At 34.5% G+C, this 16,264-nt stretch overlaps 1 protein-coding gene across 1 annotated transcript in view; it reads left to right on the top strand.

Annotated features, from left to right (window-relative positions):
* The window catches only part of LOC110096919 (copper-transporting ATPase HMA4), a 47,334-nt gene extending 36,903 nt beyond the window's left edge, over positions 1 to 10,431 (top strand). The window contains exons 8-9 of the mRNA XM_020823070.2: positions 8,874 to 9,359; positions 9,745 to 10,431. Coding sequence (XP_020678729.1) covers positions 8,874 to 9,359; positions 9,745 to 10,167 — 909 coding nt within the window. The 3' untranslated portion in view covers positions 10,168 to 10,431. The remainder of the gene's footprint in view (positions 1 to 8,873; positions 9,360 to 9,744) is intronic.
* Positions 10,432 to 16,264: the final 5,833 nt, after the last annotated feature.

The raw sequence follows: 16,264 nt of genomic DNA, 5'->3' as shown, positions 1-16,264 counted from the left end.
CTAGTTGAAGATCCATTGTATCCTGTTTCTTTCTTTCATATTTCTTACAATAAAAAAAGATTTGTGGTGTGTTTTACCAATTTCTCTTGTGATTTGCTGATTTGGTTGAAAATTCTTTTACTTCCTATCACATACCTTGGACTTAATTTTTCTTCCTTCCAAACCTATTAATGCCTTTCATCAGTCTGATATTTATATATACAAAATCTCTTACTTGAAACTCCACAACCCAATGCTTAGCATCAAAATGCAATCGTTGCATGTCCTATTCAGTAGCATCACCAACCAAAGCTAGCTCGATCAAATATCTTTCACCCACTATCTAAGATAATGGTGTACGACACTTCCTACCATATAGATCTTCATATGAAGCCATTTTTATGCTTGATTGAAAACTATTATTGTAAGCAAACTCGATAAGAGGAATGTAATTCTCCCAGTTGCAACCAAAATCCAAAACACAGAGCTTCAAAAGATCCTCTAGTACTTGTATAGTCCTATCAGATTGTCCATCAGTCTGAGGATGAAAATATTATACTGAAATATAATTTTGTACCAAAACCTTATTAAATAACCCTTAACAGCCTGGAGGTGAACTTGCCATCTCTGTTAGAGACTATAACTTTTTGTATCCCATGTAATAAGATAATCTCATGCACATATACTTGTGTAAGTTTGTCTATAAAATCAGAATGTTGAATCAGTCTGAAATGAGCAGACTTTGTTTAGATGATCAACTACAAGCACTACATTATATCCCGGTCTTAACCTGGAAATCCCATTACACATAGTGATGTCTTCCCATCTCCACTCTGAAATGGGTAATGGCTACATAAAACTTCTAGATCACTGATGTTCTACTTTCACTAACTAACAAGCTTCACGTTTTGATACAAAATATGTTATATCCTTTTTTAATCCAGGTTGCCAAAACATACCTTTTAGATCATTATATTTTATTGCTTCCTAGATGAATATTATATCCTGAACAGTGAACTTCATGCAGAATAATCGATCACAAATCTCCAAAATTAGAAACCCAAAGTCTGCTCTTACAAAAGATAACAACAAAATCAGATGCTCGTAGTTTAGATTTCTTATTAACTTTGATCAAATCAATCAACTTCAGATATTATGTATCTAACTTTTAATATTCTTGATTCTTTTCTTGTAGAGAAGGCTGAATAATCATCTGAGCCAATATATTAGAATCTCAATTAATACAAGAAATCACCTCTAACTGTAATTTCTCTATATCCTCTATTAGGGATTCATCAAAAGCATGTTGAATGTATGCAAATCTAGAAAACTTCCTACTCAAAGCATCTGCTACCACATTAGCCTTATCAGACTGATACAAAATAGTCATATTATAGTTTTTAATTAATTCAAGCTATTTCCTTTACCTTAGATTCAGAGCCTTTTGAGTAAATATGTACTTTAAACTCTAATGATTAGTGAAAATCTCATACCTTATATAGTTTAAATAGTATCTCCAAATCTTATGAGCAAATACTACAACAAGTTCCAGATCATATGTCGGATAGTTTCTCTCATGTGGTTTCAACTGTCTAGAAGCTTAAGCTTTAACTCTACTGTGTTGCATCAATACACATCATAGACCTTTAAGTGAGGTATCACTGAACACTTGAAATCCTTCTGTACCAGCTAGAAGAGTCAAAATTGGAACATAAGTCAAATAATTCTTTAATCTCTAAAAATTGGCTTCACACTCAGGTGTCCAGACTAAAGTTATTGACTTCTAAGTTAGTCTTGTCAGAAGTGCAGAAATCTGAGAAAATCTCTTCACGAATTTTCTATAGTATTCAACTATACCCAAGAAACTATGTACCTCAATTATAGTAGTAGGCCTCGATCACTCAGTACCTATTTAAATTTTTTTGGAGATCTACATAAATACTTGCACTATTCACCACGTGCCGCAGAAAAGAAATACTCCTCGGCAAGAACTCACATTTGGAGTATTTTGTATATAGCTGATGGCGCCTCAGTCTCCAAAATAATTCTCAGATGTCTGGCATAATCTTTTTTAGAAGTAGAATAAATCAAAATATCATCTATGAACACTATCATAAACTAATCCAGATAATCCCTAAATACTCTATTCATTAAATCCATAAAGACCACTAGTGCATTTGTCAAAAAGCATGACTTTTATCTCATAATGAAAGTTGTCATCATCACATTAACCTCTCTCACTTTTACTTGATAATATATAGATCACAAATCAATCTTGGAAAATATAAATGATCAAGCAAGCTGATCAAATAGATCATAAATCCATGGTAGATGATGCTTATTATTGAGAATGACTTTGTTCAACACCTTGTAATCAATACATATGTGTATCGTACCATCCTTTTTTTACAAATAGATAAGTGTTTCCCACAAAGACAAAGTAGAATGGATGAATCCCCTATCAACAAACTCCTAAAGCAGAACCTTCAACTCATGAAGCTCCTTAGGTGATATTATATACGTTTGGAAATTTGGGTCGTACTCGGTAATACATCAATAAAGAACTCTATGCCTTTGTTTGAAGGAAAACTGATTAACTCATTGAGAAAGAAACCAATTGAAGGTTATGCTTTAAGAGTTTGTTGATAGGGGATTCTTGGGAATTCCCACACTATTGAAACATTAGTAATAGAACTAGAATCCACCCGGCTATCCCAAACTGATACCAAAAATACCATGCAACCTTTTTTAACAATTTATATTCTTTCGTTGTAGAAATCAAATAGAACAAAACACATCTAACTCCCTCGAATAGACAACTCTCATTTCCCAGAAATAAAGTGACGCGTTTTTTCAAATAATCAATTTGAGCCTAAAATTAACTCAACCAGTTCAGGCCTAAAATAATATTATACTCAGAAATAGAAAGTAAAATCAAACTAAATCTCCACATTCTATTAGAAATTTTAATATCACAAAAATAAACTCTACTGGCTATCATACCATCTCCATTTGGTAAAGTAATAAACAAAGTAAAAAGATAGTAAAATTGAAGGCAAGTGCAGTAAGTCGAAGAAATGCTTTAAAATAAATGAATGACTAGCTCCAAAATTAAATGAAATATGACATGAATGATAAGAAATGTAAGTTGTATCTATAATTCATTTGGAGCATCTCGAGCCTTTTGTTGAGTCAAACTATACACAAGTGCCTGAATTAGAGTTGGAGAAATAGAACTATTAGGCTCTCTCTGACCACTACTAGATGACCTCCCTACCATAGAACCATAACCATTGCTTCTACCAGAAGAACTATCAACAAACGTACGAAGTGGGTCTGTCCTTAGTCTCCCTATCGGTTTAACAAAACTCTAAGATCTAGGTTTAAATCATTAGTTAAATCCTACATATGGACACTCAACCATCCTATGTCCCCCCTATCTACACTAGAAACATTGTTCAATCATCCCGTAATATTGACCAAAATATTGTCTTCCATAATGTTAGCATACAACTATCCCACCAACAAAACTCTTAAAGCAAACAACATTGCCCTCGGAGCTACCACAGACACAGACTGTCCACCTCCCATGGACTCTCCCAATCAAGACCTACTCTTCTTTTTACCAAAAAAATTAACTACCGAAAGTCTCACCACCAAATCTCTTCCTACTAATAGTATACCACAGCTGAGTATCCATCAAATCATTCTCAATCAATCAGGCTCACTCTCAAGAAAATTAGAAATGTGAAATGGAACTAATGATTATATCAGTCTGTATCGAGGTCCTTGAAAGTTCGTTAGATGACACTAGAAAGTTCGTTAGGGATGTTAAGCCCTATAGAACTGGCCCAAGGCTAAATAAAGAGTGGTGAATTGGTAAAGAAGAAACTTTAAGCAAAGTACAAACCAAAATCACTACAAAGAAAATAAAGTGCGGAAATTAAATGCGGAAGCAATAATAAGAAAGAACACACCGAATTTATAGTGGTTCCGTCAAACCTTAACCTACGTCCACTCCGTGGAGGCACCCTCCAAGTATTGCACTAAAACAAGTGTCTCTCCTTTAACCCCCACAGCTAGGCAGAGAAGTCCTTACAAAATCACTTCCACCTTCCCCGGTGCGGCGGAGTCGCCGAGTTCTTTGACACCAAAGAGATCTTCTTCTTTGGTGAACTTCCCTCGAGACAAGCCTTGAATCCGATGGTATTAAGGTGCAAGCCTGTCGGAGCTACCGTGTGGAATCTCCCTCCACACTCCCTTGAGTCCCCCCTCATTGGATCTTCTCCCTCTCTCGGACTTCATCCGTTCCTCACTCCCTTTCAAGCTTTCTCTTTAAGTTTCTCCCACAAGAACGAAGCTATAATGATTGCCAAAGACACTTACAAAGTGCCTTGTCATCTCTTAAATAGAAGGGCTCAATAAGATCATTAATGCAAGTTGCCGACATTATCGTCCAGGATGATAGGCATATCGTCCTGGCCGATTAGTTTAAATATGAGGAAAATCATCCTAAATATCGCCCTGAAATAAAGCTGGCCGATGTCTAATCGGCCCGGACGAAATCTCCATTAATTGCTTTCCAAAATTGCCAGAGAAATTTTGGAAAAATTGTCCTGGATCATCCTGGCCGATATTTTATAGTTCAGGCCGATCCACCAGGACAATGTCCAAAAATAAATATTTCCTAAGTAGATCTGGTGGCAGATTCTTTCTGAATTGAGCCTATCATCCTGGCCGATACAAAATCGTCAAGGACGATGTGTTTTGCATAATGACGGCTGCTTTAATAAAGATGCCCTAATTAGGGTTTCTGCTTTTCAACAGATCGTCCCGGCCGATATAAATATCGTCCAGGACGATGTTACAAAAAACAATAAACTCTAGGGAACAGTCAGAAACTCTTATACGTTACAAAGCATAAGGAGCCATAATAAATACAATAGACTCAAGAAAGGAAAAAAGGTACAAACTGACTCAGACCTAGTCTACCCAATCTTGAGCTGGTTCCAAATTGCAGTCTGATCGTGTGGACCTAAAATGTCAGTACGTAAGGCAGTCGTAGAGAAATAAGAATGTTTTCTATTATCAAAATCATAAACCATAGATCTGCAACAGTCCTCTCATAAATCTATATTATTTCTTCGTGAGAGTGCCAATCAGCTACAGAGCATATCTATCCAAAGCGATAAATTCTGCCTCATACTACATTATAGTCCAGCTCCCTTGAGTCAGCCTAAAAAAAATCTTCTGCATCTGCTGAAATACAAAAGGTTGTACAAACCAAGCTCGAAACACATCACAAAATTCATCCCAACTAATCAAAGTGTTTAATCTTGTCTGAAGCTTCTCCTCTTACTATCCCATCCACCAGCACTCTGCCTCCCCATCTAACAGAAAAATATATAATGGTAGCTTCCTCTCAGGAGGACACTACATATCATCAAATGTCTTCTCCAGCCTCCTTAATCAGTCCTCTTCTATCCTAGGCAAAACAGTGCCCTCAAACCTCGGAGGCTTCAATCTTAGAAACATCTATAAATATCGATCTACATCATCAGATCTAATAATAAAAACTTTGCTATGTGCTTCACCCATCAATTAGGCCATCATATTAACAAACTATGAAACTCTATAAAAAACTAATAGTCGAAGAAGTAATATTATGAGCTGCCTGACTGACACTCTATCCATCTATTATATCTGGGTCTGGAGGATCTATAATCATACAACTGAATATACATGCTCATGAAAACAAACAGTAATGAACACCTAAACCGACACAAAACTACCATAATTGATGTACAGATCAATTTCTTATATATCTGTCTTACAATCCATTTCCAAAACTACAGCTTTGATACCACAAAAGCTTGTCACAACCTAACTCGACACGACCCACTAATGAGATAGATTCTATTATGTTGAATTGTGGCAGGCGAATCCTAAAATGTAGTTTTAATTTTTTTAGATTTCATCTTCTATTTTAAATTTTTAAATAAATAACATACTATAGAGTTACTAAAGCATCCAGAGTACTGAAATAAATTTATTCATAATATCTCTTTCATTCCATCATCAAAATGACATGTTCAATCACACTATATGGCTATAAACAAAAGCTAAAGAACTGAATAATAAAACTAGCCATGATTAGGTAAAAATTAATAGAAGAAGTATCTATACCGACTCAGATCAGATCCTAAAATGCTAATCAACAGACTCTTTCTCAGACCCTGAAAATAAAATACAAAAGCACAATGAACTAAAATAGCTTAGTAAACAAACACAGATCTAAATTTTCAAATATTTCTTTTATTAAATATTTTTTAGAATATTTAAATGCAGTATTATAAATCATTATGTTGAGCAAGGCAATAAGTGTATAACAATTTTCTAAAGACAGAAGTAATAATACTAAGAAGGCAAATAAACTAAAATTCAGATCACAAACTGAGTTTTCCAATCCCAGACAAAATCTCAAAAGATTCTGGCCTTTTATGACCCCCAATGTGCTTATAGAAATAAAATATGCTCGTAGGCATCATAACATAATATTTTTCCATCAGAACATATCCGTAGGCACCAGATTATGACTTTTTAACCACTAAAATATCTTGCTTGTTTTACAATAACATTTTTCAGAACTTATCAATTCAACCAATAAAGCACATAATTCAATCACATAAATACATATTTCAGCACAGTGTAACACTTAAAACATAATGAAGCTCATGTTAGAAATGCATAGTTTTCTATAACAATAGGCAATAGAAATTCCTACTGAATAAAAATTCACAGTTTCAAAATATAATCAAATTATTAGAGATTATGTAAAATATCATTTTAAGACTTTAATTGTATTATGATACTATTTTTCGGAATCCGAATTATTTTTTATTCAATAAAAACTACAATTCCAAAAATGTTGGTGTAAAATTTTTAGAAAATATTCAAAATGTTCTTTATAATATATAAAAAGTTATGCAATGAAAATTTTACTCATAAAAAGTTATCATTATTTTTTGGTAATAAAAATATAAATTTAATTAGAAAATTCGAGAATCCTTGTATTTTTGAAAACTAGGATAGATATAATGTGACTTACCTTTATCTGAATAACTTTTAGAACTGGGCCGACGGCTATACCCGAGTCGGCCCAAAAAATCCTTCTTTCACTCTCAATAACCCTCTCCTTATCTCTGTCCTTCGCCTGGAAAATGATTGGGTTTATGGAATAATGGAAAAATATTATATATAAGTTCAAAAATAACACAACGCCTAGACGCCACTGTTTGACTGCCGAGACGCGAGTTCAAATTCCAAAAATCTGAGAGCATAGCACCAAGGTGCAATTGTTCAACATTTAGGTGCCACTGTTAATCGCCTAGGTGCCAAAACACCCAACACCTAGGCGCTCCAAAAGAAAAATTTCAGATTTCACCAATATGCATTCAAATCCCTGTAACTCACTCCAAAACACATGTAGACCTTTTTTATAGACACATATCATTTCGAAATACATACAAAAGAGTTCGAAATACAAAAGTTAAAGCATTTACCTTTTTTCGATTTGGGTCAAAATAGGTTAAATCAATTGCTGAACCTAGAGGTATTGAGGAAAAATTAAGGTTAGATTATCTAGTTTTAAGATTTTTTTTTTTAAATTTTAAATATAAAATTTATATTATGCAAGTCTATTTTTTTTTAATTAAAAAAATTACTTATATTAATCATATATCGATTCGATCTCTAATTCATCATCATTTGCACACGTTGATTCTACCTTGATCTGAGTGCACATAATTTTTATTTTCACTAATCGATGACCCTGAATAATATAGGTGTAGATTAGGGATGTAAAAACGGGTTGATGGTTCAGATTCAGATCCAACCTGAAATTGACCCGACCTAAATCTAATCAACTAGAACCCGGCCTGTTTAATAAATGGTTCAAAATGAACAACCCGAACTCGACCAGTTAGCAACCCGAATAATCGAAATCCGACCCATTAACCTGTTTTGAATTAAATTTTTTTAAATAACTTATTAACTGTATAACTTAGATATTTCATAAAAAATAAGAAGATTGTACTTACAAGTAAAAAACATTAATGAAAAAAGATATTAAATGCATCATTTTCGGGTCAAAAGCAAGTTCATTGGTCAACTCATAAAAAATTCAAGCGGAACCAGATTTGTTTATTAAAATTCGAACCCATACTTTTCGCGTCGGGCTTGTTTGTTGGGTCATATTTTGACACCCCTAGTGTATATCGTAGCTGTTTTAGTTGCCCCGAATGCACTAGCACTGTTTGTTTTGTGAACAGATGCTTTTTCAATGATTTGGGTTTTTGGTCAATGTGTTTCGGGCCACTTTTGTGCAACATTACGACTTTTGATTTATGCTTTCATTGTGAACCTTCGACTAAGCTTCCGGAGTTCATTTTGTGGTCAACAATTCATTAACGCGTTATATAAGGAACTTAGAAAAATCAAAATTTTATTCGTGCAATATTCCAGTACATTTCACCGGTGAATATGAACTCACTGGACTTCTACAAATGAAAATGAAAAACAAAAATATAAGTTAACAGTTACTCATCTTATCTTTCTTGTCTCCTTCATCATCATCTCGAGTGTCTTTGAAGTCGAACTCCCTATTCTAGCAAAGGTTGGTGACGTTGGCTCTACCCAGCACAATAACATCTTGCCTTGCTAAGATCTCAAGCATAAAGTGATATTTTTTCATACTTAACCAGAACAATGTAAACATTAGTGTTCTACTTTGTAGTTCTTGATTTATCTTTTTTACATGATTTTGTGATTCAGCGTACTTACTTTTGGGTAGAAGCAATCTCATTCCTAACACTTACCACTTCTCTTAACACTAGGCTAATAGCGAGCACCCTATATCGAAGGCCGTGGTGGACTCTGCCAAGAAGCTCAATTCTAAATATAATTCCATCAACGACCGTGTAATGGATGCCAAAGATTTCAAGGTGCATCCTGGTGCTGGGGTCAGTGCCATTGTTTCCGGAAAAGCAGTACTAGTTGGGAACAAAAGGCTCATGCTTGCTTCCAACGTTCTAATTTCTAGAGAGGTAGAAAGATATCTGACGGAGACTGAGAATTTAGCAAGAACCTGTGTGTTGGTTGCCGTTGATGGTGAAGTTTCTGGAGCACTTGCCGTGTCCGACCCATTGAAACCTGAGGCAGGCCAAGTGGTTTCCTTCCTTGCCTCAATGGGCATAACAAGCATTATGATAACTGGCGACAATCAGGCTACCGCTACAGCCATTGCACGGGAGGTTGGCATCACTACAGTGTTTGCTGAGACTGACCCAGTTGGCAAGGCTGAAAAAATTAAAGATTTGCAGGTGAATGCTAACTATTAATTCAGGGGAAGAACTCCCTTAGTATTTTAGTCTTTATTACAATGATTTTTAAGCAATTCCCCCCCCCCCCCCTAAAATTTTTAAAATACTATGATCTTTAAGCAATTGCCACCAACAAATAATAAAGAGCATCCATCATTTTATTTATTAATTTCAATTTCAAAAATATCCTTACAATTCGGGGGGTGCTGCTCCCGGAAACCCCCATATTAGTCATACCTGTTGAACTCCGCCAGGGGGCTTTCCCCCTTGCAACCCTGATAGTTACAAGTTTGCCACCCCTAAAAATTAAGGCAGGTTCTGCCCCCGACTATTATTGATTAATCCTTCAAATACGAATGTTTAAAGTGTTTTACTTTGTTTCAAGGGGAAAGGATTGACTGTAGCGATGGTGGGCGATGGAATCAATGACTCTCTTGCTCTTGCAGCAGCTGATGTTGGTATGGCAATTGGAGCTGGAACTGATGTTGCAATTGAAGCTGCTGATGTTGTTCTTATGAAAAGCAATTTAGAGGATGTGGTCACAGCTATTGATCTCTCCTTGAAGACTCTCTCTAGGATTAGAATGAACTATGTTTGGGCCCTTGGATACAATATACTCGCCATGCCTGTTGCTGCTGGCGCCTTATTCCCCTTCACTGGAATTCGCCTGCCACCTTGGCTTGCTGGGGCTTGCATGGCCTTCTCATCAATTAGCGTTGTCTGCTCCTCTCTCCTGCTGCAGTCCTACAAGAAGCCATTGCGAGTGGAGAATTTCCTGAATCCTATGGAAAATGGAAGTCCGGTATGAAATATTGATCACCGTTTTCAGAACTAGATTTTAGTTATTTGATGACTATTTCTTTCCATCTCTTCCATGAATATATAATTGAACTTCTTGTTCATCAATTCTCCTTTGGGAGTGTTGAATTGATTATGCTGAAGCCTGAATTATATCATCAATAAGAGCAGGATGCCTCTGTAACCTGGATAAATTACACTATGTATTCGAAGCATTTGTTTATGCTGTTGTTTCACGAATGGTGAAATTAATCTAAACAAAATTGTTTTAGTTTGTCTATAGTCTCTATGGAACAGAAAATTAGCGGATACAAGAGAACAGTAAGCCATGCATAAATAAATTTGCAGGCTGCAACTTGCTTTTTCCATTTCATCCAGAAGGAAATAAGCTTTTATTGCTGACTTGTTTGGCTATAGTTCATAAGTATTTTTTTGTCGAAAGTCTCAAGTGGAAACTTTTGATAACAAAAATGCCATTAGCAGCAAGAAAGGAGAGAAAAGTCGGTGACCAAGTGATTTGGGGTTGATGTGATTCCAAGAATGTGTGGGTGTGTCATGCTTGTGATTAGGCTTTGATGTGGCCTCCATGAATGAGTGGGTGCCGTGTGATTGTTTTTTTAATGATGATCTGATTTTCTTTTTTTGAGAAACTGCAATTAGCATTAAAGAAAAAACAAACCTATTACAACCTACTAAGTGATAGAAAGCCTATCACAATCCTCCTTTAACAAAAAAAAAAAAAAAGGAGGAACATTATTACAACTTAGCTCATCCAAAAAAAAAAAAAATCACCATCTAAAGCAAAGTTAGCACAAAAATCAGCTAACATTTTACAACTTCTATTTGAAAAATGAAATAAAGATTATCAAAATCTTTAAGAGAGGACAAGTCTTCCACCTCGCCAATATGAATATTCGGAGCCACCTTGCCAACTGAGCCTTGCAAATATTTGATAATATTGATATTATTCCCTTCAATAATGATGCCTCTTGCTTCAAACATTCACTTTTGGATTACTCTCTCTAAAGACTGGAAAGCAACTAGTTACAAATATCCACTGTCCCAATGAATACATTTAAACCCAAAAGCAAGGAGAAATCTCCCTTTATGGTCTCTAAAAACTCCTCCCACACTAGCCTTGTTTGAACGCAATACAGTAGCATCAATATTGACTTTAATCCATTTGGGTGGAGGAGGGTGCCAAGAATGTAAAAGTAGTTGAGAAAGCTGGTTAACATCCCATTGATCCTAATAAAGATTAAACTTCAAAGAAATAGATGCAAAACTAATTGCATTTGAGACAATGGAAGCCAAACCAATTTCCCTTCCACCGTGAATAACACTGTTCCTACTTTTCCAAGAGAAGAAGACCAAGGAATAATAAAGATTTGTGATAAAAGGATTTCCTTTAGATAACATCTTCAATTTATTTTTACAATCCAGAATTGAAGAGAACATAGGAACATGAAAAGCCCATTTATTAACCAATGCAATAGCTTGAATGAGTTTAGAGCAATTAACCGCAACATGTTCAGGAATCTATGTTGTATTACACCCTCTCAGACAGTAGTTGTAATCCAAAAGCCTTCTGACATATAAGAAATCTGATCTGGGTATTGCATTGTTCCATAACCTCCACCAGAAGATTTCCAAACGAGGTGGCAATTTCAACTTCTTCATTAATCTCCAATACTTAGCCTCAGGTAGTTGTTCAACAACAATACCCAATGCCATTGCTGCAATAGATTTACCAAAAAAAAAAATCCTTTTTAGCTCTAGTCGATCATTCAACATCTTTGGATATAGTTGGATTTGCATAATAGTATCAACCAAAGGCTTCCCAAAGAATTTGGAAGCTCAACAATATTCCAATTACCATCCACAATAAATTTGTCAAGCTTTGGAAATTCTCCATCCAACACAACAATGAAAGTTGGCCCTTTGTCAAAAGATATGTCGAACACCCATTTTTCTATTAAGGTATTAATAGAATTGCCTTAAGCAATATTCCACCTAACCAAAGATCGAAGAGATTTAGCTCCACTATTTAAAATTTTCCATGTGATAAAGCAGTTTCTTTTGGACTTATTTTGCCAAATATCAAATCAATATATTGCAATTAAAGACTTATTGAGGATAGAATCAAGTTTATTAAGCAAATTCCAAACGAATTTTGCTCTCAATGGTCTAGCCATTGAAACATCCGAATGAACTCCTCTACCTCCAGCGCTCAAAGTCTTGCAAAGCTCGCTCCACACAACATAATGCAAGCCATGGTTACCACCATGCTTATTCGAAAGAAAATTCCTACACATCTTATCAATACCTTTTAAGATGCTTAAAGGAACTAAATAATGCATTATATAAAAAACAGGAATAGACATAACAACTGATTTAATAAAGAACAGTCTCCCCGCTAACCATATGAATTTTTTACTCCACGCATTCATTTTACAGATAGCTTTTTCCAACAAATTACGGAAATCAGAAGAAGCAAGTCTTCTCAAAGAAAATTTAATACCCAAATAACACATCTTTTTCACCTCCTTAAAGCCAAACAAATTAGAAATAGCTCTTCTATTACTATGATTAACAGATTTACCAAAAATTATAAAAGATTTCTGGATATTGACACTCTGACCAATCCAACTACAATAATTAGAGATAATAACTTTAATCTTCGTTAAATACTTAATATTGACTTCCGAAAACATAAGAATATCACCAGCAAATAGAAGATGAGAAATTCTCGAAGCAGGAGATACAACGTTGATTCCCATATTCCTCCCTTTCTAAAAAAACCATTAGACAAGAGTTGAGAGCACAATATGAATAAATATGGGGAAAGCAGACAACATTGTCAAAAATCACTTTTAGCCTCAATCCATTTTGAACTCTTTCCATTAATTATAACCGAAAACTTTGGATCTTCCACACACTCCATCAAAAGGTGAGAGAACTTAGGAGAAAATCCAAAATACTCCAAAACCAGCCTAAGAGTAGCCCAAGCCATATTATCATAGACTTGTTCCATATCAACTTTAATTGCCACCAATTCCTTTTTAAACTTTGAATATCTAAATTTATAGAAGAGCTCTTGAGCAAGAAGAATATGATCCGATAAAGTCTCGCCTTTAATGAAAGTCACTTGTTCATCAGAAATCAAATTATCAATAACCTTCATCAATCTATTTAATAAAATCTTGGCAACAATTTTATAAGTCGATAAACAAAGACTTATAGGCTGGAAATTAGAAGGAATTAGGGGATTATTGACTTTAGGAATGAGAACAACAAAAGTCTCCTTTCATTTGGAACACATCTTACCCGAAGATTAGAATTGAAGAATAGCATGCCACACATATTTACCAATAATATTCCAATATGCTTTTATAAAAGAATATGTAATACCATCCCTTCCTGGAGAAATATTCATACCAAGGTTCTTAACAACATGTTCCACTTCTTCAAAAAAAAAAAAAAAAAGCATTTTTAAAAGATTAACATCTTCATTACTTAAAGAAGGCAAAGAAGAAGGCCATTCTTTCAAATTACAGTTCCTATATCTCCATTGTTATTGAAGAAATTAAAGAAGATATCTTCAATAGCCAATTGATCCTCCTCCAAAATACCATCAGCATTCTTCACTTGGTTAATAAAATTACCATTTCTCCTACCATTAGAAAAAGCATGAAACAATTTGGAATTTAAATCACCTTCTTCAACCCACTTCACCTTAGCCCTTTGTCTCCACCAAGTATTCAAACAGGCAAGAGTGGCATTTAATTCATTGATCTTGGATCTAAGCAACAAAAGGCTGTTATCAGATAGATTAATGCCATTGGCTTCCTCCAATCGAAGCTTAGCAATTTCTCTCTTCAAAGTTTCCTTCAATTCTAATAAGTTCTTAAGCTTGGCTTTGCTCCAGAAATGTTAAGCCCTTAAACTCTATAAAATTTTCTGTTAAGGACGTTCATAGCATCACCTCCCACTGCTTTGTTCCACGATTTAATCACCATTGCAGTCGAAGCAGGATATGAAATCCAAACATCCTCAAAATGCAGAAATCTATTTTTACTATCCTTCATATTGAAGATCCTCAAAACAATAGGACAATGATCCGAAGCAATCTTGACCAAATGATAGACTGAAGCCTAATGAACCATCTCCAAAGCTTTAGAATTCAATAGACATCTATCAAGACTCTCCAAAATGCGAGCACTACCACTTTATTGTTACACCATGTATACTTCGGTCCAACCAATCCCACATCATGAAGTGGGAATTGATGTTATGAACATCCTTAATAGTTACTCGATAAATTTTATGTAGGTCCTTGAATTTCTAAGTATGCCTTATAATAAAATTCATGTTAAACTCCTTGTTATGTAACGGAGAGCACACAAAGGCTTGTAATAATTCATTAATATTTATAGAGTACTATAAACCATAACAAAGGCCTAAAAATAATACTAATTTTTACTATTTATTTTTCCTTAAAAAAAACTATTTTAAAAATAATCGTTTTATTAGATGATGTTGATACTTGATAATAAAATATGAAAAATATAATTTAAAAATACTTTTTAAGTTTTATTTGATTTGCTTGCTTGTCATCTTTAATATTTCATTCTGGTGACCATGGGCGGATCCACCCTAGTCTTAGGGTGGGCAAATGCCCACCCTCAAAAAATTTTTTTTTAATATTTATAGGAGATTTTTTGGAATATTTTGAGTATTTTAGAACAACATCATTTGAAGTTCGTGAACAAGCTCGACATTAAGCTCAATAAAAAGCTTGATAAAAGCTTGAATGGAGAGAAATGCAATAGGTAAACATCATTTAAGAATATATTCATATAGATTAATCATATTTTCGTTTTAAATAGACAAGTGCTTTTATTATAAATTTAAATTTCTAAATAAAAGACATTTCACATTTGTCCATGTTTGTTAGATTGTTTGTTTAAAATGTTCATGAACAAATTTAATGTTTGTTTGTTCAATAGATTGTTTGTTAAATATGTTTATGAACATAGCTCGTTAAGGCTTGTTTGTTTAAAGCTCGATAAGCATTAAACATGAACCAAACATGAACACCATTGAATTAAACGAAGCAAATATGAACACAAACAATAAAGCTCGAATCAAACACGAACCAAACCTGAACAAGCTAATGATAAACGAACTCAAACATAAACACTCACATACTCGACTCGGCTCGGTTCATTTGCAGCCCTAAATAAAATCTTGGCAACGATTTTATAAGTTGATAACAAAGACTGATAGGCTAGAAATTAGAAGGAATTAGGGGATTATTGACTTTAGGAGTGAGAACAACAAAAGTCTCCTTCCATTTGGCACACATCTTACTCGAATATTAGAATTGAAGAATAGCATGCCACACATCTTTACCAATAATATTCCTATACCTCCATTTGTTGTTGAAGAAATTGAAGAAGATATCTTCAATAGCCAATTGATCCTCCTCCAAAATACCATCAGCATTCTTCACTTGGTTGATAAAATTACCATTTCTCCTACCATTAGCAAAAGCATGAAACAATTTGGAATTTAAATAACCTTCTTCAACCCACTTCATCTTAGCCCTTTGTCTCCACCAAGTATTCAAACAGGCAAAAATGGCATTTAATTCATTGATCTTGGATCTAAGCAACATAAGGTTGTTATCGGACAGATTAATGCCATTTAGCTTCCTCCAATTGAAGCTTAGCAATTTCTCTCTTCAAAGTTTCCTTCAATTCTAATAAGTTCTTAAGCTTGGCTTTGATCCAGAAATGTAAAGCCCTTAAAACTCTATAAAATTTTCTATTAAAGACGTTCATATCATCACCTCCCACTACTTTGTTCCACGATTTAATCAACACTACAGTTGAAGCATGATACGAAATCCAAACATCCTCAAACACACATAAATCTATTTTTATTATCCTTCATGTTGAAGATCCTCAAAACAATAGGACAATGATCCGAAACAATCCTGGCCAAATGACGGACTGAAGCCTGATGAACCATCTCCAAAGCTTTAGAATTCAATAGACATCTATCAAGACTCTCCAAAATGCGAGCACTATCACTTTTATTGT

The sequence above is a fragment of the Dendrobium catenatum genome, unplaced genomic scaffold, assembly GCF_001605985.2.
Source record: "Dendrobium catenatum unplaced genomic scaffold, ASM160598v2 fragScaff_scaffold_153, whole genome shotgun sequence".
Lineage (NCBI taxonomy): Eukaryota > Viridiplantae > Streptophyta > Magnoliopsida > Asparagales > Orchidaceae > Dendrobium > Dendrobium catenatum.
The sequence above is the reverse complement of the archived record's forward strand: the minus strand, read 5'-3'. Positions and strand labels throughout refer to the sequence as shown.